General features: G+C 37.0%; 1 protein-coding gene across 1 annotated transcript in view; it reads left to right on the top strand.

Annotated features, from left to right (window-relative positions):
• Nucleotides 1-26,871, top strand: part of noi (splicing factor 3a subunit 3 noi) — a 251,677-nt gene that overhangs the window by 63,504 nt on the left and 161,302 nt on the right. The window contains exons 4-5 of the mRNA XM_090408813.1: nucleotides 679-784; nucleotides 20,397-20,469. Of these exons, the coding sequence (XP_090264939.1) occupies nucleotides 679-784; nucleotides 20,397-20,469 (179 nt within the window). The remainder of the gene's footprint in view (nucleotides 1-678; nucleotides 785-20,396; nucleotides 20,470-26,871) is intronic.

Below are 26,871 nucleotides of genomic sequence, written 5' to 3'. Positions count from 1 at the left end.
CTTCACTGCTTCAAAACCTTACAGTAAAACTTGCAGCTGACAGTTTGAACAGGGGAGGAAAATTCTAAACTAAGAATATAATTTCTTGGCAACTTTCATTTAAAATGCAGTGATGTAATTTAAGTGATAAAGCTTAATTATTTTTAGCAGTCCCAAATATGAAATCTCAGTAGTTGATGTATAGACTAATATGATTGGTATGTGTCGATGCCTAAAAATGCAGCTAAAATACCAGTATATAAAAAATTTATTGAAAATTATTCAGTCACTATTCAGAAAAGCATAACACTGCATTATTTGATGGAACTAAATTGCACTCAGCTGTGACTTTTATTTTTATGAAATGAAAGTATTTCTCTTTCTGACACAAGTTAAAAAAACTTTTTTTTTTTTTTTTCATGTTTTTTTTTTTTTTTTGGAAAAACCTGCTGAGGTAGTTTTCAAACATTGTTAGAAACATGGCTACAGAAAACATTAGGATATTTATTGAGTTTTATGTTAAAAGAAAGTAATTCTAGTTCATCTATTTTCCAAATAGTTACTCTTATTAGCATTTCAAACCTTGGATTCACATTACAGAGTGTTATTGAAAAAGTTATAAAATAGCATAAAGTGTCATTCTCCTCCAAGAATATGAAAATACACTGAATTTAATTAATGAATGTTTATGTTGTGCAGGTTAAGGAAACAAGAAATTGCAGCCTTGTCAGGACCCAATGAATTTGCGGAGTTCTATTCTAGATTAAGAGAGATTCGAGAATTTTATAGGAAACACCCACATGAGGTATGTTATGACATTCATTTTTTTTTTTTTTTTTTTGTCACTCCTACTCATGAAAGGTTGTAAAAGTACAGCATATATTTGTACCACAGGTATGCTGAATGTTAAATAATACAGAAACCATGATCTAGAGACCAAATATACATAACTGTGTCAATCAGTCTATAACTTGGTTTACTCTGTCTTTTCCAACTTTTTTTTTTTTTCTATTTAAATATAAAGATGAACTCTGTTTCAGAATATTAATTATGTCAATTATTATTTTTATGTCAATTTTACCTGCTTCTGTTAAGGAGTGCCCCTTTTTTAATGTCATTGGCTTTTTACTCAAGAATTCTTAGGACATTGCAGATGTATTTTTAGAGACAAATATATGTAGCATAATAGAAGAAAATTCGCACATACTTTTTTTTGGATGTTGTTGCCTGTTTTCTTTCTGCAGTGTGCATACTTCTGCTGTTATGGTGTTGAAAGGGGAGTGGGAGGTTGGCAATGTGGGAGAATTAATTTGAAAAAACCCATTTTTTTTATATATATAATATATACATGTATTATAAATTGAAAGCCAAACAGCTATTTTTCTGGCATCCTTAATAATAATTAAAGGAATACAAATCCCTTGTTGTTCAACTGCCAGTAAGCAAAACTCTGAGATCGAGAACTACGAATCTATGAGTCATATATACTGAAAAACTATTGGTGAATCCAAGTGTAAATGACCACTTGGTAGTACAACACCAAGGCAACTCGAAGCAAAGGTGGAGCAAGATCCCTCACTATCCTTGATATTTTCTCATAATGTAAAAACAGCCCCTAGGGGATGTAATACTGTAATTACATTATGAGGAGAGGTCACCACCCAGACTGGTTTCAACCTTTTTTGAGGTCTCATCAGTGAGTAGGTAGACCTGGAAGATAACAAGGCTTAAGTGAAAAGAACTTGCATACCTTTACTATACGACTGTCAATACGATGCCAGAAAAATATCCGTTTGGCTTTCAATTTATGTTATAATATACAAACACACCTTTATGGCATTCGTATAGTAAAGGTATGTAAGTTCTTTTCACTTAAACCTTGTTATCTTCCAGGTCTACCTACTCACTGATGAGACCTCAAAAATGGTTGAAACTGGTCTGGGTAGTGAGATCTCCTCATAATGTAATTACAGTATCACATCCCCTAGGGGCTGTGTTTTTACATTATGAGAAAATATCAAGGATAGTGAGGGAACTTGCTCCACCTTTGCTTCGAGTTGCCTTGTTGTTGTACTACCAAGTGGTCATTTACACTTGGATTCGCCGATAGTTTTTTGGTATATATGAAACTCATAGATTTGTAGTTCTTGATCTTAGAGTTTTGCTTACTGGCAGTTGAACAACAAGGGATTTGTATCCCCTTAATTATTATACATGTATTATATTTAAGGGTGGGAAAAGATGAAAAAGGGGACTGAAATTAGAAACTTTTTTAGAGGAAGGGGAAGGATTTATGGGAAAAGGGGGCCAGGGATAGGGTTGACAGGGTGTGAGCCATTTCGACATCGTGGGTCGTCATCTGAACTCATGGAGGAAGTGGAAAAGGGGATCAGGGATAGGGTTGACGGGGTGCGAGCCGTTTCAACTGCGTGGGTCATCATCTGAACTCATGGAGGAAGTATCCCTCCATGAGTTCAGACAACAACCCATGCTGTCGAAATGGCTCGCACCCCCATCAACCCTATCCCCGGTGTTGTGTTGTTATATATGCAAATTTACTTATGTCGCACCTTTCAAATGCACCAATCAGTTACTCTAAGTACAAACCTGGATTCTTGGCTCTATCTCCTTTTCAAGCATAAACACATTTAATTGATTTAAAGACTGCGCCAGTTTATGCTCTATAATAACAAATTATACTCTTCAGGGAGATACTTCCAATAACCAGAATATATAACTAACCGTCAACTCCCTCAGTCAGTCGTGGCCAAAATATTTCACTTTAACTTTACCCTCCCGCGACAAGTACGTATTTTTAGAGAGTGAGTTGACACTATTAATCAGGTAAGACTCAGTTTGGAAAAAGAATAAATATTTATTCTACAACCTCAATATACTCGTAGATAGGCTTATACGTTGGTTAAGCATTTCTAAATAACTTAGGGAATTGAAACAACGTAGATCCGAATATAAATTAAATAATACTTTAATAGATATCTCCGATATTTCGGCAATGTCTCATTGCCATTTTCTATAGGAACTTACAAAAGGCAGGAGCACAACAAGCTCTAACAATATAGTAACTGGAAATGAAGATATGAAGCTATCTTTCTCCTAGAAGTCCTGATGGTGCCCTCTGGTGGGCTAAGTAGGCATTCTTGGCCGTTGGGCTGAAGGTCTGCTGATGTATGCCTCCCAAATCTGGGGCAGTCGCATACAACCAAATTTGTTGAGGTTTGGAGAGTTTCTTAGGGCAGAGGCTGATTCCACAAATAATCTTTCGAATTTATATTTGCTCCGGTGTATTATTTTTGCTTTCTTCCACCGTATTCTGTGGCGAGTATCCAGAGCATGGTCTGCAAGACCAGAATGGCTATATTTGTAAAACCGGATGTAGTCCTTGTGTTCAAGGACTACATCCGGTTACAGTTTTACAGGCCTTACAGAAAATTGGCATCCCTTATCCGCTCTACCAAAGACCAACCACTTCCCCTAGACCTACCTGGTGTATACCAGGTCCCTTGCAGTTGTAAACTGTCGTACTTTGGCCAAACAGGCAGGACAGCGAATATCAGAATTTCTGAACACAAGGACTACATCCGGTTTTACAAATATAGCCATTCTGGTCTTGCAGACCATGCTCTGGATACTCGCCACAGAATACGGTGGAAGAAAGCAAAAATAATACACCGGAGCAAATATAAATTCGAAAGATTATTTGTGGAATCAGCCTCTGCCCTAAGAAACTCTCCAAACCTCAACAAATTTGGTTGTATGCGACTGCCCCAGATTTGGGAGGCATACATCAGCAGACCTTCAGCCCAACGGCCAAGAATGCCTACTTAGCCCACCAGAGGGCACCATCAGGACTTCTAGGAGAAAGATAGCTTCATATCTTCATTTCCAGTTACTATATTGTTAGAGCTTGTTGTGCTCCTGCCTTTTGTAAGTTCCTATAGAAAATGGCAATGAGACATTGCCGAAATATCGGAGATATCTATTAAAGTATTATTTAATTTATATTCGGATCTACGTTGTTTCAATTCCCTAAGTTATTTAGAAATGCTTAACCAACGTATAAGCCTATCTACGAGAATCAACATCATCCACGGAGATACTATCGCACGGAAGGCTCGCCAATATGGTAAAATGAAGATGAAGCTGTCAAGACAATTAAATCGTCTGACTTTCCTGAAACTCTGCCGGGATAACAAGGTAATCCCGAACTGTGTGAAATTGAAGCACCGTTTTGTTTCGCAAAAAGCGCTCCGTATATACAACCGCGCCAGCTACGCGTTACTACGCGAACAAATCACCGCCACGCGGTTAGGCTTAGCCAAAATTAACGAAGCTATTCGTACCCTCGGAGAGGAACTGTCGTGCACTTTGAATCAAGAATTGTGGACAATTTTACATGACGTCTCGTGTACCTCCGCAGACAAAGAGTTTGAAAAAATACGAAGCCGACAGATGAAGAAATTCGATAAATTAATAATAAAAAAGAATTCCACCGTCAATCCAGAACTTGCTACCAACACCGTAATCAACCTTTCTTCAGTCACCCTGAAGCCTGAAGCTCTCAACGTGCTTTCACCTGGCCACAACTTCGCCATTGCTCCCAAAAAAATACCAAGTGAGGATATAATGATCCAGATTGAAAGAGGAATCCGCCACCTTCCACATCAAATCGCCAACAGTGTAAGACTGGATGTAGCTTGTGTCCTTTCCATAGCAAAACCACCCAAAACCAATATATCCAACAAGGAATTTGAAGCCCTACAGGAATTGAGAAATAATAAAGAAATAGTTATCACCAAAGCGGATAAAGGAAATGCAACTGTAGTACTTAACCATAAGGACTACAAAGGTAAGCTGAATGCTCTCCTATTAGATCGGGCTACTTACCTCCCTATCAATTACAATCCCACCAACTCACAAATTAGAAAACTTCACAGCCTCCTTAAGAAAGTCACTTCTTGGCCTGTAGAAGTTACCAACAGATTAAAACCGTTTAACTCTATACCCCCCCGTATTTACGGACTCCCAAAAATACATAAAGAAAATGTGCCATTACGTCCCATAGTGGATGGCATTGATTCCCCCACATACAAACTAGCTAAATATTTAGCCAAAGAGTTCACACACTATACTGGCAACACACCATCACACATAAAAAACTCAGCCCACTTCAAAGCCAGCATAGAAAACCTTACACTCCAACATAATGACATAATGGTCAGCTTCGACGTCTCCTCCTTATTCACCAATGTCCCACTCAAGGAAACTTTAGAGCTAATCCAAGCTAAATTTTCTCCCGATATCTCAGCCCTATTTCAGTTCACAATGAACTCAGGCTATTTCGTTTGGCAGGGAAAATTCTACAAACAAATAGAGGGGACAGCCATGGGCTCACCACTCTCCCCACCCTTAGCCAATTTCTTTATGGAGACCTTTGAGGAAAAAGCCTTAGCCTCTGCCCCACAAAAACCAACCATATGGCTTCACTACGTTGATGATGTGTTCGCTATTTGGCCACATGGCTCTGAAACACTCCTCTCCTTCCTCACACACTTAAACAACCAACACGCCAGAATCAAGTTCACCCTGGAAAAAGAGGAAAACAACTGCCTCCCCTTCCTAGACACACTAGTCACCCACCAGCCTGATGGAACTTTGGTTTTCTCAGTTTACAGAAAACCCACCCATACAGGCAGATACATTCACCAACAATCACACCCCCCCCCCCCCTCACAACAATATGGAGTGGTAAAAACACTATACAACAGGGCTAAACTAATCTGTTCTAACGACATAGCCCTTAACACTGAACTAAATCACATCTTAAACACTTTCTCAGCCAATGGCTACCCCCCCCCCCCCAAAAAAAAAATCCAAAAAATATTAAAACCTACAAACCACAGCCCCCCCCCCTCCTCCCCCCCTCCACAAAAAAGATTACTCTAAATCCATCATCATTCCCTACATCCGAGGCACCTCTGAAAAAATTACCAAAATTCTAAAAAAACATGACCTCACCTCCTGTTACAGGCCTTACAGAAAATTGGCATCCCTTATCCGCTCTACCAAAGACCAACCACTTCCCCTAGACCTACCTGGTGTATACCAGGTCCCTTGCAGTTGTAAACTGTCGTACTTTGGCCAAACAGGCAGGACAGCGAATATCAGAATTTCTGAACACAAGGACTACATCCGGTTTTACAAATATAGCCATTCTGGTCTTGCAGACCATGCTCTGGATACTCGCCACAGAATACGGTGGAAGAAAGCAAAAATAATACACCGGAGCTAATATAAATTCGAAAGATTATTTGTGGAATCAGCCTCTGCCCTAAGAAACTCTCCAAACCTCAACAAATTTGGTTGTATGCGACTGCCCCAGATTTGGGAGGCATACATCAGCAGACCTTCAGCCCAATGGCCAAGAATGCCTACTTAGCCCACCAGAGGGCACCATCAGGACTTCTAGGAGAAAGATAGCTTCATATCTTCATTTCCAGTTACTATATTATTAGAGCTTGTTGTGCTCCTGCCTTTTGTAAGTTCCTATAGAAAATGGCAATGAGACATTGCCGAAATATCGGAGATATCTATTAAAGTATTATTTAATTTATATTCGGATCTACGTTGTTTCAATTCCCTAAGTTATTTAGAGAAAACCTCAATATACACTAAATAATTACATAAATTCACACTAGTTAAGATTGGAATCTTATACAAAATATTAAGTTAGGAAAGCTAGTTTCTTTCAGGGTTGTCCCAAAATCTTATTTCTGGCAAACTGCCTATACTTAATCGTCATTTAACACATTTCACTCATAACAATTCCTATCTCTGCAACTTTATCAAACTCCTCTTAACAATCTCGATGTCAGGCTCAAGCCTAATTGAACAATTACTTAAAAGTCACCAGTTGATATTGTTCGGTTTATCAAGTTTCTTGCATCTAAATTTCTTCACTTACTCACAGGCTTCCAAAACACAAATAATAAAATGTCTACATTACCTTTACATGGTTTCAGAATGGGTCTGCTGGCTGATACTGTCATGAAAGAACCTGAGACTCGGTTCTTTGTTTGGACAATGTGCGGCATTATATATCTGCTATGTGGCTATCCTCGATACGCACTACGGCCACCTTCGATATCTAAGGCCTACATGGGTACATCGACAACTCAGCGCCGCTTGTGATGAAACTGTTAGCTGCGTTGCGTTGGAACTCCGTCCGTAATTTCAGGGACTGCTCAATTCAAACTTCCCGCTGCCACACATCCTCGCCCGCCGTTCAGCCTGGAACCAGCTACCTCGACCTTCTCTTTATGACCACGAGATCCCGGGAAAGCCTTCTTCCTCCTCATGCAATTCCTTATATTACGCATCACATAGCGCCCCCCATCCTCTCCTGAAACACCTTGGGCGGCGCTATATTAGTCTCGAACTCCGGATGATGTCAGCACTTTTTTTTGCAGCAGGAAATCACATGACTGTTGTTATGCACACCTGCTCTTAGTATCACACAGCCTCAGGCGCTTACACTAACACGTACCATACCTTTGGACCCACTCTTACATTTAGCTCAGTAGAATATTTAAGTTAATTTTAGTTACACCGTACAATACTGAATCCTGATTTATAATTCATAAAAAAAACTTCTAAATAATATAATATAATTCCAAATCTGTTATGCATCTTTACAATTTTATAAGCTACAGTTTATTATCTTTATATTTCACACTTTAAACACAATATTATCTGAATTTTACCAAATGCAAGTATTTCCTACTATGAACAATTCAATATGCTAAGTTGTACTTGTTGGAATTTGAATGGTCTACTGAAACGAAGTCACAAGACCATTCAGAGTTCAACACCGGCCCCCTTTTCCCATAAATCCTTCCTCTAAAAAACAGTTTCTAATATCAGCCCCCCTTTTTCATCTTTTCCCACCCTACAAAAAAGTGCTCTGCCCACTCTTAAATATATGTATATATTATATATAAAAAAATCTGGGTTTTTCATATTAATTCTCTTTCATTGCCCCCACTCCCCTTTCAACACCATAACAGCAGAAGTATGCACAACTAGTTTCTAAGAAAGAAGACAGGCAACAACATCCAAGAAAAGGTATGTGCGAATTTTCTTCTATTATGCTACATATTTTTGTCTCTAAAAATACATCTACAATGCTCTAAGAATTCTTGAGTAAAAAGCCAATGACATTAAAAAAGGGACACTGCTTAACAGAAGCAGGCAAAATAGCCATAAAAATAATATTTTTTAAGAGGAGTAACATGGGAGTTTTCCTGAAAAAAAAACCTTAATTACACTAACTTCTTTTCTAATATCCTGATTTCTGGTATGCTTCTATCATTGATGCCATATGTTCACTTTCCTAATTTTCCTTAGAATTCTTATATCTGCAATCCATGTTCTGTTAATTTTTTAAGATCGTTTATTTTTAAAAAATTATTACTTTTAATACAGGTGAACTTTTAAAAGCAAAAAAAAATAATAATCCTAAACAAATAAATAAACAAATAAATAATCATAAAAATGTGCTATTCATAATTACACTGATTGGTTAGTCATAGTATTTATTATTAATATTCAGATCTAGGGCCATTTTTGGTTTATCTACTTTGGACATAATTTTGTTTTGGGCTAATTTTACCATTAAACTGGTTCTAAATTGAAACAAGTTCATAAATTTTTATAGTGATTCTAAAATAACCTGAATCAAGTCACGGAGAGAGAAATTATCATATTGAATCATTTTGCCAATTAAACAAAAAAAAGGAAAATAAAAAAACATTCTAACAACAGCAAAAAATTTCACCGCTGCTTGAGCTCGAATAGTTTAATAGTGGAGATTACTGCTGAAATATACTGAATAATCATAATTTAAAATATGTTTATGAAAGAAATGGCTATCTGTAAAAGGACTTTGGTTTTAATATCAATAATAACATATGCTACCATCATCATCATCATCAAATTCCTGCCGTGTACCCTCAAGGGGTGTACAGGATATGATAGTACTACATGAAAAAATATTACATCATTACTAACTTCCTATCTACAATTTTCCTCCAGATTGGTCTGTTACTTGTCAAACCTCCAACATTATCAGATCTTATATTTCTATCGTCTAAGGCACTTTGTACCGCATAAATCCACCTATATCTTGGTCTTCCTCTGGGAGACCTCTGGGTCGTTTTGCTGCCAACCTAGCAGCGAACACTTGTTTTGCTAATCTTTCCTCGCCCATTCTGTTTAAGTGACCATACCACCTGAGATTAGCTCTGCTAACGCATTCCTGGATGCTGACAATGTCAAGTTCTTTCCTAATATCCTCGTTTTTAATATGATATTGCCATTGATGCCATCTTTTCACGCCTATAATCTTTCTCAGGACTCTCATATCTGCGGTCTCTAGTCTTTGGTCAAGTGTTTTATTTCTGACCCAGCTCTCAGATCAATAAGTTAAAACTGGTTTGAACACTGTCTTGTATACAGCTAATTTAGTGTTCCGACTAATTTCCCTTATTCCATATGAGTTTATTCAATTGACTTCCCACCATACCAGCTTTGCTGATTCTGTTGTCTATTTCTATATTTAATTTACCATGTTCACTAAAAATCGTGCCTAAATAGCTGAAATGTTTTACTTGTTCCACAGGTTCTCCATTCATAACACAGTTGACATTTTCAATGATTCTTCCTATTTTCATTGTCTTTGTCTTTTTATTGCAGACCTTCATACCATATCTATTACAACAGCTATTCAATTTAGTCAGAGAATCTTGCAGACTTGTAGCAGATTTATTTAGAAGTATAACAACATCTGCATAAAGCAAAGAGCTGACATTAACATCTCCAATTTTGATATCATATTTAATACCACTTTCCTTCATAATGTGATCCATATAGATAATGAATAACAGAGGGGATAATGTCCATCCTTGTCTCACACCAGATTTAACATTAAACCATCTTCCTGTACTTCCTTCAATTCTAACTGCTGACTTACAACTCAAATAAAGACTAAGTATTGCTTGATATAATGCCCCATTGACACCATATAACTGCAGCGTATTGAATAACTTCTCTCTTGGCACCTTGTCATATGCCTTTTCCAAATTGACAAACCTTAAATACAGATCTTTGTTATATTCCCATGCTTTCTCAACTATTTGTCGTAAAGTGAAGATCTGATTCTGACAGCCTCTATTTGGCCTGAATCCAGCTTGTTCTTCGCCAAGCTTTTCTTCCACAATTCTTCTCAACCATTTCTAAAGTATAATTGCATAGAACTTGCCAGAAACACTCAATAGGGAAATACCTCTGTAATTCTCACATTCAGTTTTATTTCCCTTTTTATATATTGGTACTTTGAGAGCTCTACTCCAATCTTCGGGAATTCGTCCCTCTGTCCAGGCTTTCTGAACTATGCAGTGCAGCCACTGTAAGACTCTTATACCACCATACTTCAGCGTTTCTGGTCGAAATGGAAATGCTGAAATATGGTGATGCCTTTCCACCTTTCAAGCCTTTGATGGCTTTTTCTACTTCAAGTATGGATATGTATTCCTGACTGCATGCCTGGTCAGTATTTTTTACCACTGTGCTATCATCACTGCTTGTTTAATTTAGCAGTTTTTCAAAGTAATTACTCCATACTTCAAGGATATCTTTTTCTCCCGTTTTCATGTCACCTTTATCATCTCTAACTACTTTTACAGCACTCTTTCCTCCATTCCTAAGCTTCTTCAACAACCTCCAGAATATTTTGCCACCTTCTTGATATTTATTTTCTATATTCTTGCCAAAGTCCTCCCATGACTTTTGTTTAGCTAGTTTTACACAGTGTTTAGCATTCTTGCATTTGTCTCTGTATTCTGTAAATGCACAAGCTGACTTATTTGCCAGGAACTTTTGATATGCTTTCTTCTTTTCCTTCACTGCCTCTTTTACTTCCTGTGTCCATCAGGGAGTTCTGATTTTTTTTATCCTTGCACACAACCTCACCACATGCCTCTCTGGCTGAATCAATCAATGTTTTCTTCAGAGTTTGCCACTGAATCTCCAAGGTTTGATTCCTGTTCTCAAACTCTTTCATTTTTTCTTCAATAATCTTTGTGTATATTAGTCTACAGTTCACATCTGAGAGCTGCTCAACTTTTATTTGCTTTAAAACTTTCTTACATGTCATTCTTTTCAATATGAAATTCAATTTTATTCTGCTCAAGACTAAATAGTGATCGCTTCCAATTTCAAATCCTCTGTACACTCTGGTGTCCTGCACCAGGGACAAAACATCACTATCAACAATAACATAGTCTATGAGATTTTTCTTTCCTTTCCTCTTCTCTCCATGTGAATTTGTGCACATTTTTATGTTGGAACATGGTGTTAGTAATAACCAGTCTATGTCCTGAGGAGAAATCCAACAGATATTTGCCATTATTATTAGCTTTGCTCTTTTCTCCAAATTATCCCAAAATATTTTTGTATGTCTCACAATCATTTCCTACTCTGCTATTTAGATCCCCAACAAGGACCAACTTTTTCTTTTTCATTGTGTCAGTTGCTTTTTCTAAAGCGTAAAAAAAATTCCTCCACTTCTACCTTAGTAGAACTTTCTGTGGGATCATAGGCACAAATAAGTCTCATTGTCCAGTTCCCGATTCTCATATTTGCCCACATTACTCTACTTGAGACTGAGTGCCATTTAAGAAGATTAGCCTCATATTTTGGGTTGAGTACTATGGCTACTCCTTCTTTTCCTTGATTGTCATTGCCTGAATATAACATTTTGTATTTATTGCTCAGAAAGATCTCAAGTGTTTTGGTCTTTTTTGTTTCAGTCACCCCTATTATGTCGATCTGGTACTTATCTAATTCCTCAGCTAGCTCCATTTCTTTGCCATTTACGCTTCTTACGTTGATAGTACCAATCTTTAACTCTGGTGATGTTGAGTTGGGGTTTGTTTTCAGATTTGTTCCAGTAGCTGACTTTTCGCTGTTCGCCCTGGTTGCCTGGCAAAAACAACAGGGGCCTTGTTTAACCTGTTTAACCGGGCGATGCCCCAGCCGGCATGAAATTTTGTCATGTTGTACCATCATTTTTTTATTTTTTTTTATTTTGGTTTAACCAATAAGAATACAATTTGGTCGGCTAAATCCCAAATTGCCAGCCCATCCTCGTTCGTTCAGTATCAAAGTAGATACCCAATAGGGTGCACCACGAGAAGGTGAGGACTGGACATTAGGTCAGAAGCCCTGGTCGGTTCTCCGCATTCCTTTAAAGGCTATGTGGAGGTCTCCTCTCAGTTATACAGCTTTGACCCCTTAAGCACCCATTTAGACTATGTGAAGAAGCTAAATAAGCAAAAGCAATCAGGACTTGCAGAGCATGTTATCACCACCAGACACTGAGTTCTTTGGAAGAAAATTAAAATTTTCCTTAATTAAAAGGTTCCTCATGTCATGGATGGGAATCGAACCCAGGTCTTTCCGACCAAAGGGCTTCGTCTCTACTAGCTGAGCTATGGAGGCTCTAGAACATAAGACATAATAATTAAGATTTACCTTAGGTATATAATTTAATTAGAATAAAAGTTTTGCCCTGTTGTCAAGGACATCTTCAGTATGGCTTTCAAATTAAACAACAAGAACAGAAACCAGTGTATTCAACAATGCCACTGTAGATTGTATTGTTGATTGTTGAATATACATATGTGATGTAGAGTATCGTGGTCTAATTATGTTAAGGTTCTAGTAAAAATAACTAACAAGATTTAAATAAAAATAAAATATATAGATATACGAGGTGAGACAATTTAATTCCCAGAATGCACCTGTAAAAAAACCTACGTTAGGAACTATACATTAGTGGCTACTGTCACCTTTGAAGTAGTCCCCCTCATGTATTTATATACTGGTTTAGACGGTGTTCCCATTTTTGGAAACAGGCATGGAACTCTATTTTTTTTCCGGAATATGTTTGAGGTCTTTTATCACATTAATGCTGGATATCAGCGATTTCAAAAAATCTTCTTCCTTTTGGTGCAGTCTTTAATTTTGGAAACAGCCAGAATCACATGGAGCTAAGTCGGGTGAATAAGCAGGATGACCTAATTTGATAATCGATTTTTTGGTCAGAAACTCTTACGATGAGTGCACTATGGCTTGGTGCATTGTCGTGATGGATGATCCATTTGTCAGGCCACAATTCTGATCTTTTCTCTGAACAGAATCTTATAATCTTTTCAACACCCTCTAAATAGCATTGTTGGTTGATCGTTTGTTCCTGTTTAATGAATTCATAATGGACTATTCCCTTGTGATCAAAGAAACACGCCAGCAGGGTCTTGAACATGCATGTTTGTTTCTGATTTGGTGAACTTGGGGTTTTCCACAGTGTGTGCTGGTGTTTTGTTTCGAGATCATACTGGAAACACCAGGTTTCGTCACTTGTAATTACACTTGGAAACGTGTTTAATTGCAGAAAGATCAGTTGCAACTTGAACCCACCGCTGCTTCTGTTCGTCTATGAAGATCCGAGGCACAAACTTCGCAGAAATCTTTCGCATTCTCAATTCTTCAGTTCAAATTACCCTGACTGTTTCTCGATTCATTTGCAATTCATCAGCCATCAATCGCACACTTAATCATGTCAGACTGTACCAAATATCACACTCTGTTCACATTTGCTTCTGTCATTTTTTTTTTTTTTTTGCCCACTTCTGGGGTCGTCATTTACATTTTCTCATCCACCTTTGAATCTCTTATACTACTCAAAGACATATTTCTCTTTTTCAGAGCATCCACATCATATGCAACTTTCAACAGCTCCAGCGTTTCAGTAGCAGTTTATCTGATTTTCACATAAAATTTGATATTAACATGCTGCTCCAAATTTTGATCACACATTTTTATGCCAAAGTTTACATGCAGATCGCTATTGTTTTTGCAATAGCCAACTAGCAAATGGCTCTATCGGCTTGAGGTTTATGCACACATTAGTTAAAACAGTAATTTTAACTCCAACCAAATCACCACATGGGCGACACCATATGTGGCCATTCTGCGAATTAAGTTGTTACACCTTGTAGATAGATGTATAATTAAATTTAAGTTAATTCTGGAATTTATGAAGAAGTCCTTCCCATAACAGGGATAAGATAAGTCCATCATTTCTATTTAGATTTGGTTGACATAGCAAGGTCACACAATGCACTTTGTATAAACGTTCCAAGAGATTATTACTTTTATAGAGAATTTTAATTTTCTTCCAAAGAACTCAGTGTCTGGTGGTGATAACATGCTCTGCAAGTCCTGATTGCTTTTGCTTATTTAGCTTCTTCACATAGTCTAAATGGGTGCTTAAGGGGTCAAAGCTGTATAACTGAGAGGAGACCTCCACATAGCCTTTAAAGGAATGCGGAGAACCGACCAGGGCTTCTGACCTAATGTCCAGTCCTCACCTTCTCGTGGTGCACCCTATTGGGTATCTACTTTGATACTGAACGAACGAGGATGGGCTGGCAATTTGGGATTTAGCCGACCAAATTGTATTCTTATTGGTTAAACCAAAATAAAAAAAAATAAACAAATGATGGTACAACATGACAAAATTTCATGCCGGCTGGGGCATCGCCCGGTTAAACAGGTTAAACAAGGCCCCCGTTGTTTTCGCCAGGCAACCAGGGCGAACAGCGAAAAGTCAGCTACTGGAACAAATCTGAAAACAAACCCCAACTCAACATCACCAGAGTTAAAGATCGGTACTATCAATGTAAGAAGCCTGAATGGCAAAGAAATGGAGCTAGCTGAGGAATTAGATAAGTACCAGATCGACATAATAGGGGTAACTGAAACAAAAAAGACCCAAACTGGTGAGATCTTTCTGAGCAATAAATACAAAATGTTATATTCAGGCAATGACAATCAAGGAAAAGAAGGAGTAGCCATAGTATTCAACACAGAATACGAGGCTAATCTTCTTGAATGGCAGTCAGTCTCAAGTAGAGTAATGTGGGCAAATATGAGAATGGGGAACTGGACAATGAGACTTATTTGTGCCTATGATCCCACAGAAGGTTCTATTAAGGTAGAAGTGGAGGAATTTTTTGAGGCTTTAGAAAAATCAACTGACACAATGAAAACGGAAAAGTTGGTCCTTGTTGGGGATCTAAATAGCAGAGTAGGAAATGATTGTGAGACATACAAAAATATTTTGGGAAAATTTGGAGAAAAGAGCAAAGCTAATAATAATGGCAAATATCTGTTGGATTTCTGCTCAGGACATGGACTGGTTATTACTAACACCATGTTCCAGCATAAAAATGTGCACAAATTCACATGGAGAGAAGAGGAAAGGAAAGAAAAGTCTCATTGACTATGTTATTGTTGATTGTGATGTTTCTCCCTGGTGCAGGACACCAGAGTGTACAGAGGATTTGAAATTGGAAGTGATCACTATTTAGTCTTGAGCAGGATAAAATTGAATTTCATATTGAAAAGAATAACATGTAAGAAAGTTTTTAAAGCGAATAAAAGTTGAGCAGTTCTCAGATGTGAACTGTAGACTAAAATACAGAAAGATTATTGAAAAGAAAATGAAAGAGTTTGATACAGGAATCTAACCTTGGTGATTCAGTGGCAAACTCTGAAGAAAACATTGATTGATTCTGCCAGAGAGGCATGTGGTGAGGTTGTGTGCAAGGATAAAAAAAATCAGAACTCCCTGGTGGACACAGGAAGTTAAAGAGGCAGTGAAGGAAAAGAAGAAAGCATATCAAAAGTGCCTGGCAAATAAGTTCACATTTACTCTTACAGAATACAGAGACAAATGTAAGAAAGCTAAACAGTGTGTAAAACTAGCTAAACAAAAGTCATGGGAGGACTTTGGCAAGAATATAGAAAATAAATATCAAGAGGGTGGCAAAATATTCTGGAGGTTGTTGAAGAATCTTAGGAATGGAGGAAAGAGTGCCGTAAAAGGAGTTAGAGATGATAAAAGTGACATGAAAACAGGAGAAAAAGATATCCTTGAACTATGGAGTAATTACTTTGAAAAACTGCTAAATGAAACAAGCAGTGATGACAGCACAGTGATAAAAAAACACTGACCAGGCATGCAGTTCAGGAATACATATCCATACTTGAAGTAGAAAAAGCCATCAAAGGCTTGAAATGTGGACAGCAGGAGTAGATGATATTCGACCAGAAATGCTGAAGTATGGTGGTATAAAAGTCTTACAGTGGCTGCACTGCATAGTTCAGAAAGCCTGGATAGAGGGACAAATTCCCGATGATTGGAGTAGAGCTCTCATAGTACCCATATATAAAAAGGGAAATAAAACTGAATGTGAGAATTACAGAGGTATTTCCCTACTGAGTGTTCCTGGCAAGATCTATGCAAGTATACTTGAGAAACGGTTAAGAAGAATTGTGGAAGAAAAGCTTGGTTAAGAACAAGCTGGATTCATGCCAAATAGAGGCTGTCAGGATCAGATCTTCACTTTACAACAAATAGTCGAGAAAGCATGGGAATATAACAAAGATCTGTATTTAAGTTTTGTCGATTTGGAAAAGGCATATGACAAGGTCCCAAGAGAGAAGCTATTCAATACGCTGTAGTTATATGGTGTCAGTGGTTCATTATATCAAGCAATACTTAGTCTTTATTTGAGTTGTAAGTCAGCAGTTAGAATTGAAGGAAGTACAGGAAGATGGTTTAATGTTAAATGTGGTGTGAGACAAGGATGTACATTATCCCCTCTGTTATTCATTATCTATATGGATCACATTATGAAGGAAAGTGGTATTAAACCTGATATCAAAATTGGAGATGTTAATGTCAGCTCGTTGCTTTATGCGGATGATATTATACTTCTAAATAAATCCGCTACAAGTCTGCAAGATTCTCTGACTAAATTGAATAGATGTTGTAATAGATATGGTATGAAGGTCAGCAATAAAAAGACAAAGACAATGAAAATAGGAAGAATCATTGAAAATGTCAACTGTGTTGTGAATGGAGAACCTGTGGAACAAGTAAAACATTTTAGCTACTTAGGCACGATTTTTACTGAAGATGGTAAATTAAATATAGAAATAGACAATAGAATCAGCAAAGCTGGTATGGTGGGAAGTCAATTGAATAAATTCATGTGGAATAAGAGAGAAATTAGTCGGAACACTAAATTAGCTGTATACAAGACAGTGGTCAAACCAGTTTTAACTTATGGATCTGAGAGCTGGGTCAGAAGTAAAACACTTGACCAAAGACTAGAGACCGCAGATATGAGAGTCCTGAGAAAGATTAGAGCCGTGAACAGATGGCATCAATGGTAATATCATATTAAAAATGAGGATATTAGGAAAGAACTTGACATTGTCAGCATCCAGGAATGCGTTAGCAGAGCTAATATCAGGTGGTATGGTCACTTAAATAGAATGGGCGAGGAAAGATTAGCAAAACAAGTGTTCTCTGCCAGGTTGGCAGGAAAACGACCCAGAGGAAGACCAAGATATAGGTGGATTGATACGGTACAAAGTGCCTTAGACATAGAAATATAAGAATTGATAATGTTGGAGTCTTGACAAGTAACAGACTGATTTGGAGGAAAATTGTAGATAGGAAGTTAGTAACGATGTAATTTTTTCATGTAGTACTGTCATATCCTGTACACCCCTTGAGGGTACATGGCAGGAATTTGATGAAGATGATGACATAGTCTAAATGTTCATGTGCTGTAGATCTACCTGTTTGACCAAAATACTATAAGGAAAAATGCCTTCATGAATTGCTAATTTAATATCTCAACTATATCCTACACAGTTATCATTCTGCCATTTTTACCAGCTATTATCCTTCCCTAATCATTCTTCCTTTTGCTTGCCATGTATCAAAAAAGATATTCTGGAAAACCTTTTTTGCCTTTATTAGTTGACTGCTGTGCATTCTGTATTTTTGCTACCTTTATCAAGCAAAGCACTTTCCTTCCCTGCTCTTTCTACTTCTCATGCAGCTGATTATTACCACTCATCTTTCTGCTCTTCGTTCATCCATTTCACACCAACTTTATTTAACCTCTTGACCCTTGGAATATATTCAGACATTGTGTCTACTAAATAATACTTTACCAGGGCTCAAGCAGCCCTGTTATCCTTTTTATACAGTTTCTCATTCCATGATAGAGCTGCAAGCTGTCTCAGCTTTTCATAATTACCAGCCTTATTGTTCCACATGTATCCCTTTCTCGCAGAAGTCCTCATAGATTTCAAGAAAATCTATGAGGACTTCTGTGGCTTCTATGGCTGACAACCACCTAGGGGATAATTTTGTGGTCTCTCACCAACTGGAGGAATATCTGACAATTTTTTTTTTTTTTTATATAATCTCCTCTAATGAAGTGATCAAATCCAAATCACTTAAGCCTCATGTGCCCTCTCTTACATATCTGCCAAGGTAGTTGTTTCTTAAAATCTCAACACATTCATTCCATATGGCTTCAGATGCCATCTCTTCATTCCAGTTTACAATTATCATAATTAAGACTTTCCATAATGACCACTCTTGCTATTTGTTAGGCTAATTTTCATTTTCTTCTCACTGCCACCCATTACCAGGTCTATAGCAAAGGTAGCAACATACAACTAAACATTGTATCCATTTTATCCAGCCTGATGGATCCTTGGTTTTCTCTATTTACAGAAAACCCACCCATACAGGCCCCCTCACAACAGTATGGGGTTATAAAAACACTATATAATAGGGCAAAATTAATCTGTTCAGATGACAGTGGCCTAACCACTGAACTAAACCACATCCTTAACACTCTCTTAGCCAATGGCTACAACCTCCAAAAAATATGAAAACCAGTTACCCCCCCCCCCCCCCCCTTCATAACAAAGATTATACTAAACCATCACCATTCCCTATATCTGGGACACCTCTGAAAAGTTAACCAAAATCTTAAAAAAAAAAAAAAAATGATCTGACTTCTTGTTACAAACTATATAAAAAATTGGCATCCCTTTTCTGCTCCACCAAAGACCAGCCACTTCCCCTAGACCCTACCTGGGGAATACCAGGTCCCTTGCAGCTGTAAACTGTCCTACTTTGGCCAAACAGGCAGGACATCGAATGTAAGGATTTTGGAACACAAAGACTACATCCGGTTTCACCAGTACAGCCACTCTGGGCTTGCAGACCATGTTCTGGATATCCGCCACAGAATACGTTGGAAGAAAGCTACGATAATACACTGCAGCAAATTTAAATATGAAAGATTGTTCATCGAATCAGCCTCAGCTCTAAAAAACTTTCCAAACCTCAACAAATTTGGGTGCATGAGACTGCCCCAAATTTGGGAAGCTTGCATCTTGAGAACTTCAGCCCAACAGCCAAGACAACCCAGTATTGCCTGTTGGGTTGGGGGGGGAGCACCTTTAGGACTCTAGGAACAACAGTAATTTTCTCTCTTCTGCTTCATTTACTTTTTGTAGTGCCTGCGTGCACGTGTCATAGTTGTATGTTCCCATGAAGATGGCAATATGATTGCTGAAATATAGGAGGTATTTATTAAAGTTTCTTTTAATTAATATTCCAGGATACATTATAAATTCCTTAAATAATTTAACAAGTCCTACTAACAATGCTTCTCAGATATGATTCCTACCCCCCCCCCCCCAATCATTCCTCTATCATCACTGATCTTGCAATCCTCCCCCCATACTCATATATGTGCTTCTTCCCTCCCACATTCCAGACCATTTTATATCTACTCACATATTCACTTTTTATCCAGTCTGCTTGAACTCCCCCCCCCCCACTTCCCTATCTATTATGAGTTCCTACTCTCTTATTTCCTTCACTCATGCTATTCACCTCTCCATTCATTAGCTCTCTCCTTCATTTTTTCCTACCCTACTTTCCTGTTCTTCCACATCACCTTTTACTTCTTCAAATCTGTACACTGCATTCATTACTGTTTCCTTTCTAGCAACAGTCTCTACAGTTGACTTACACCAAAATGTAGCCAATCTCTCTCTCTCTCTCTCTTATACAGTTTCATTTATCCCTCAAATTCATTCAGTGTATTCACAAAATGCACTCCTTTCTCCTTATGCAGCTCTGCTAACATACCATTCATGATCTTTGCTCACTGTCATATCCAAGCAACACACTGGCTACTTTTCTTACTACACTATATTTTACTCTCAGCTACTTCTGATAGCTATTCTCATTCATACCGAAGGTGCCTTTAACAATCCACAGAGACAAAAATTTTATTCTAAATATTTATTCCTTCATATATAATTTAGCTGTTTTAAAAATGTCTGCTTGAGTATCTGTTCACAACAAATTAGTTGTTTCATTTTAGATAAGTATACCAATGTCTGTGGAATTTGAAGAACTTAATCAGTCAAGAGAAGCACCATCAGAAGAATTGCAGAGTAAGATTTTTCTAATGTATAAATTACTAATCAAGTGTACTTGAAATTAGTAGCCAATATGGATATATTAAAGGATTACTTTTCTTTCATTCAGAAAGATCCTGCTCAAATGAAAGAAAACAGATTCTACTATACTAGAATTCAGAACTGCTGTTTGCTACCACTGTATTAAATGTTCATTTTTAATTTGTATCGTGTGATGCATATTTTATTACCTAAAATTTTTACATTTTTTCTTACTGCATAATGATTTCTGGTATTTCAAAATTTCATTTAAAAATACACCCTCTGTCCAAAAAGAAACCGAACTTTTCGAAAATAGAAGAAACTACTGGCGCCACTTGTTGTATCTTTTTGTTGTCGAAAGCTGCAACCTTCATTAGTGTTGTGTCAACTGTTTATGACATTTGTTTCATTAGAAGCTGAGTTATAGTGCCAAGAGTGACAGTGTGTTTGACGAACGGTCGGAAAATGAGTTTTAAACTTGATAAACATTTTACTGAAATGCATCAAATTCTTCAAAAAGCATATGGTGATGAATGCTTATCCTGTACTCAAGTTTATGAGTGGTTTAAGTGATTTCAAAGTGGTTGTAAGAGGCTTGAGGACGACGAAAAGCAGGGCCATCCAAAACTGGACCGAGCGAAGTTAACATCCACAAAGTGCATGATTTCATCAAAGGAAGGCCGAAATCATCCGTGAGATTGATTGAAGATGAATTGGGGATTCCAAAATCAACTGTGCACAACATTTTGACTGAGAGTTTGGGACTTTGTAAATTGAATTCGCAATTTGTTCCCCACAAGTTGACTGACGACCAAAAAATGTATCGAATTGAATACTGCAAGGATCTCATTAAAACCGCTCGTAAGGACTCAAACTTCCTTGACATGATCATTACTGGTGACGAAACGTGGTGTTTTGAGTATGAGCCCGAAACAGAGTGCTGAGTGGAGACCACCAGAAGAGGGGCATCTGAAAAAAAGTCGCTTGGAGAAGTCAAAAGTAAAGACAATCCTGATTTGTTTCTACGATTCCAAAGGCATTATCCACAAAGAATTCGTTCTGCCTCGCCAAACAGTCAATGGTGAGTTTTCTTTTGAAGTGATTGATAGCGAGAATTCGTCGCATACGGCATGAATATCGTGATGCAAGCATCTGGTCACTTTTGCACGATAATGCACCATCTCATCGTTTTAACATTGTGAGACAGTTTATGAGCAAAAACCAAGTTTGTTTTTTTGGATCGCTCGCAGTATTCACCTCACTTCCCCTTCATTTGCCGATGAAAGGCAAGCGATATGACACCATTGAAAACGTTCAAGCGGCATTAACCACGACCTTCAACAGTATCCCAAAAACTGATATAAAAAACTCATGTAACAAATTAATTGACCGTGCCAAATGCTGTATCGAAGCTGAGGGAGAGTATATTGATTGAAATAAATGATTTGAATAATTATAATTGGCCTGTGTTTTATTTTCTATCAAAAGATCGGTTTCTTTTTGGTCAGAGGGTGTATAAGGTATTTTTTTGATGTGACTGTTGCCTTGTTGCACTTCAGGAGTTATGAATCATTTTTTGGATTAGTTTTATAACTAACTAACTATAAACAGATGCACAAAGCACATTCCTTTGTTTATCTCTCTCTCTCTCTCTCTCTCTCTGCATATACTAGTTTGTCTGAATACAGGTTTGAATCAGTCTAACTGTGTCAAGTTTGCAAATATTTTTAGGTGGTGGTAGTGATTTTTGTTACTTGGTGCAATACCAGGTTGCTATTTGTAGTCAATCCTAAATTAGCTTGAAAAAGTTGTGTTTTGTCTCTAGAGCAGATTCACAGATTATCTAACTCTCGGCATGCTGCCATTATACTAAAAATGTGCTATAGGTTTTGGATTTTTTGCGAGCAGGATTTGACCAAAAAAAAAAAAAAAAAAGATTACTGGTCAGCTAATCTTAATTTTATATTTATAACTAAAAATAAGGGTCTATTGCACATAAAATATTACACACATTTTTCATTCTTTTGGCATTTGGCTGAAGCACTGAATATTCAGCCGAAGCATACTAAATTAAATTTCAAACATTCTGAATTAAATTTTATGAAAAAAGGTTGTGAACAAAAACAAAAAACAAATACTCATTAAAATTTATGAATTTTTAATTAATATTTAAAAAAAAACATTTTTTTAAAAACTTATGTGTAATATGTAAAACGTGTAATAATACTTTACCTAGCCATTCATTCACATGAAAATGCAAAGATAAAAAGAATATTTCATAGCCAAATATGTACAGGATATATGTATGTATATATACAGGCTTCAGAAATCCACTCACCACTGGCAAGTTTTCAGAGACAAGTGGCGAGTGAATTTTTGGCCTCGTTTTAAATTATTTTTTTCCTTCGCATTATTTACATTTTTTTCCCTTTTCATTTTAAAACATTATCTTATTCACAGTCCAGTTATATGATCACGAGTAGCCACTAAATAATTTATTAAAGACGTTACTAATTATATGAAGAGCCAAAGGCTTCAATTCGGCGACATGAACTTATTTAAGTTAAGGAATATTACATCCCATATTGTTTCTTAGCCGAATAAGAAACTCAAAGAGTTTCATGCCGAATTGGCAATTCTCATATAAGGGACGCAAGTTCTGTTCACTGCAAACTTGGTATTAACTAGGTCTATCTACTCACTGATGAGACCTCAATAAAGGTTGAAACCGGTCTGGGTAGTGACCTTCTCTCATAATGTAGAACAGTAATACAGCTCCTAGGAGCCAAGTTCACATTATGGGTAAATACCAAGAATAGTGATCGGAGCTTGCTCCACCATTACTATGAGGTATGCATCAGTTTGCACTACCAAATGGGTCAGGTGCTGCACTATCCAGGTATTTGCTTACGCTTGGAATCGCCGAACTTTATATAGTTTCTATATTCGGCATGAAACTCTTTGAGTTTCTTATTCGGAATCACAACAGCACTTACAATTTTAGTGGCTGGTTTTCTCTAAAAGTCATAACATAAACCAATCATCTTCACTTTCTTCCATCTTTTTTAAGGTTCAGAACTGTATTTTTTCTTTCTATATGAAAGACTGCAAAAAATTTAACAATTATTAAAAACTCAATCTGTCATATCTTCTTTTTCCAACAGTTGTTCTGTCATCATCGTACGTAACAATTGATAACTTTAAAAAATTTTTCTTTCTATATGAAAGACTTCATAAATGTTCATTATCGAATTCCAAAAATCCCCCATTTTTTTCTCCCCAGCAGAATTCTAGCGTTCTTTTCACTCCATGCATGCTCACTACACATCACATGTCAGTTTTCATTTCAGTCATGACGTGAGAAAATGAGCCACCATTACATACTTTTTATTTCGTAATGGTGGCTCATTATGAAATAAATACTCTTTACTTTGAGTAAAGCACCTTACGTGCCTTACTCGAAAACAGTAATGCTTGTGCATTCATTTTAGAAATTATGGAAATTACAACCGTGTTATAAATAACTATTTTTAATTTCCCGACGTTTCGATCTTCATATTAAGATCATCATCTGGTGTATATACAAATATACAAGGAGACAAGCAGAGTAACATTACACACAATAAGCTAAAGAGACAATGATTTGATCACGGGTTATTCTACTGGCATGACCTCTAGTGAAAAAAATTTTTTTTTTTTTACAGTTTAATTAAAGCTAAATTCTATTTACCATAACATGAAAAAACATTCTTTTTTATATAGATAGTCTTCTTTCAGTAACAATGATGTCCTATTTTTATCATCATCAAATTCCTGACATGTACCCTCAAGGGGTGTACAGGATATGATAGTACTACATGAAAAATTTACATCATTACTAACTTCCTATCTACAATTTTCCTCCAAATCAGTCTGTTACTTGTCAAGACTTCAACATTATCAGATCTTATATTTCTATCATCTAAGGCACATTGTACTGTATCAATCCACCTATATCTTGGTCTTCCTCTGAATCATTTTCCTGCCAACCTGGCAGAGAACACTTGTTTTGCTAATCTTTCCTCGTCCATTCTTTAAGTGACCATACCACCAGAGATTAGCTCTGCTAATGCATTCCTGGATGCTGACAATATCAAATTCTTTCCTAATATCCTCGTTTTTAATATGATATTGCCATTGATGCGATCTGTTCACGCCTATAATCTTTCTCAGGACTCTCATATCTGCCGTCTCTAGTCTTTGGTCAAGTGTTTTACTTCTGACCCAGCTCTCAGATCTATAAGTTAAAACTGGTTTGAACACTGTCTTGTATACACAATTTAGTGTTCCGACTAATTTCTCTCTTATTCCATATGAATTTATTCAATTGACTTCCCACCATACCAGCTTTGTTGACTCTGTTGTCTATTTCCATATTTAATTTACCATCTTCACTAAAAATCGTGCCTAAGTAGCTGAAATGTTTTGCTTGTTCCACAGGTTCTCCGTTCAAAACACAGTTGACATTATCAACAACTCTATCTATTTTCATTGTCTTTGTCTTTTTAATGCTGACCGTCATGCCATATCTATTACAACAGTTATTCAATTTAGTCAGGGAATCTTGCAACCTTGTAGCAGATTTATTTAGAAGTATAACATCGTCTGCATAAAGCAGGCTGACATTAGCATCTCCAATTCTGATATCATGATTAATACCAATTTCCTTCATAATGTGATCCATGTAGATAACGAATAACAGAGGAGATAATGTACATCCTTGTACATTATCTATTTTTTTCACTAGAGGTCATCATCTATTCCAATCATCAGGAATTCGTCCAACTGTCCAGGCTTTCTGAACGATGCAGTGCAGCCACTGTAAGACTTTTATAGCACCATACTTTAGCATTTCTGGTCGAATATCATCTACTCCTGCTGCCTTTCCACATTTCAAGCCTTTGATGGCTTTTTCTACTTCAAGTATGGATATATATTCCTGACTGTATGCCTGTTGAATGTTTTTTACCACTGTGCTATCACTGCTTGTTTCATTTAGCAATTTTTCAAAGCAATTACTCCATACTTCAAGGATAACTTTTTCTCCTGTTTTCATGTCACCCTTAACATCTCCAACTCCTTTTACATTTTCTATTTATTATTTATTTTCTAGGTTCTTGCCAAAGTCCTCCCATGACTTTTGTTTAGCTAGTTTTACACCGTGTTTTGCTTTCTTACATTTGTCTCTGTATTCTCTAAGAGCACAAGCTAACTTATTTGCCAGGAACTTTTGATATGCTTTCTTCTTTTCCTTCACTGCCTCTTTAACTTCCTGTGTCCACCAGGGGGTTCTAATTTTTCTATCCTTGCAGACAACCTCACCACATGCCTCTCTGGCTGAATCAATCAGGGTTTTCTTCAAGGCTTGCCACTGAATCTCCAAGGTTTGCTTCCTGTTCTCAAACTCTTTCTTTTTTGTTCAATAATCTTTGTGTATTTAATCTACAGTTCACATCTGAGAGCTGCTTAACTTTTATTTGCTTTAAAACTTTCTTACATGTTATTCTTTTCAATATGAAATTCAATTTTATCCTGCTCAAGATGAAATAGTGATCACTTCCAATTTCAAATCCTTTGTAACTCTGGTGTCCTGCACCAGGGAGAAAACATCACTGTCAACAATAACATAGTCATTGAGACTTTTCTTTTTTCTTCTCTCTTCTCTCCATTTGAATTTGTGCATATTTTTATGTTGGAACATGGTGTTAGTAATAACCAATCCGTGTCCTGACCAGAAATACAACTGGTATTTGTCATTATTATTAGCTTTGCTCTTTTCTCCAAATTTTCCCAAAATATTTTTGTATGTCTGATAATCATTTCCTACTCTGCTGTTTAGATCCCCAACAAGGACCAACTTTTCCTTTTTCATTGTGTCAGTTGCTTTTTCTAAAGCATCAAAAAATTCCTCTACTTCAACCTTAGTAGAACCTTCTGTGGGACCACAAGTCTCATTGTCCAATTCCCCATTCTGATATTTGCCCACATCACTCTAGTTGAGACTGCCTGCCATTCAAGAAGATTAGCCTGGTATTTTGTGTTGAATACTATGGCTACTCCTTCTTTTCCTTGATTGTCATTTCTGAATGACATTTTGTATTTATTCCTCAAAAAGATCTCACCAGTTTTTGTCTTTTTCGTTTCAGTCACCCCTGTTATGTTGATCTGGTACTTATCTAATTCCTCAGCTAGCTCCATTTCTTTGCCATTCAGGCTTCTTACGTTGATAGTACCAATCTTTATCTCTGGTGATGTTGAGTTGGGGTGTGCTTTCAGATTTGTTTCAGTTGCTGAATTTTTGCTTTTCTCCCTGGCGAAAACAATGGGGGCTTTGTTTAACCGGGCTACGCCCTAGCT

The sequence above is a fragment of the Typopeltis vanoorti genome, chromosome 19 (genome assembly GCF_054136105.1).
Source record: "Typopeltis vanoorti isolate ZY-2024b chromosome 19, IOZ_Tvanoo_1.0, whole genome shotgun sequence".
In the NCBI taxonomy this organism is placed as follows: Eukaryota; Metazoa; Arthropoda; class Arachnida; order Uropygi; family Thelyphonidae; genus Typopeltis; species Typopeltis vanoorti.
Note: the sequence above shows the minus strand (reverse complement) of the source record. Positions and strands in the feature narration are given on the sequence as shown.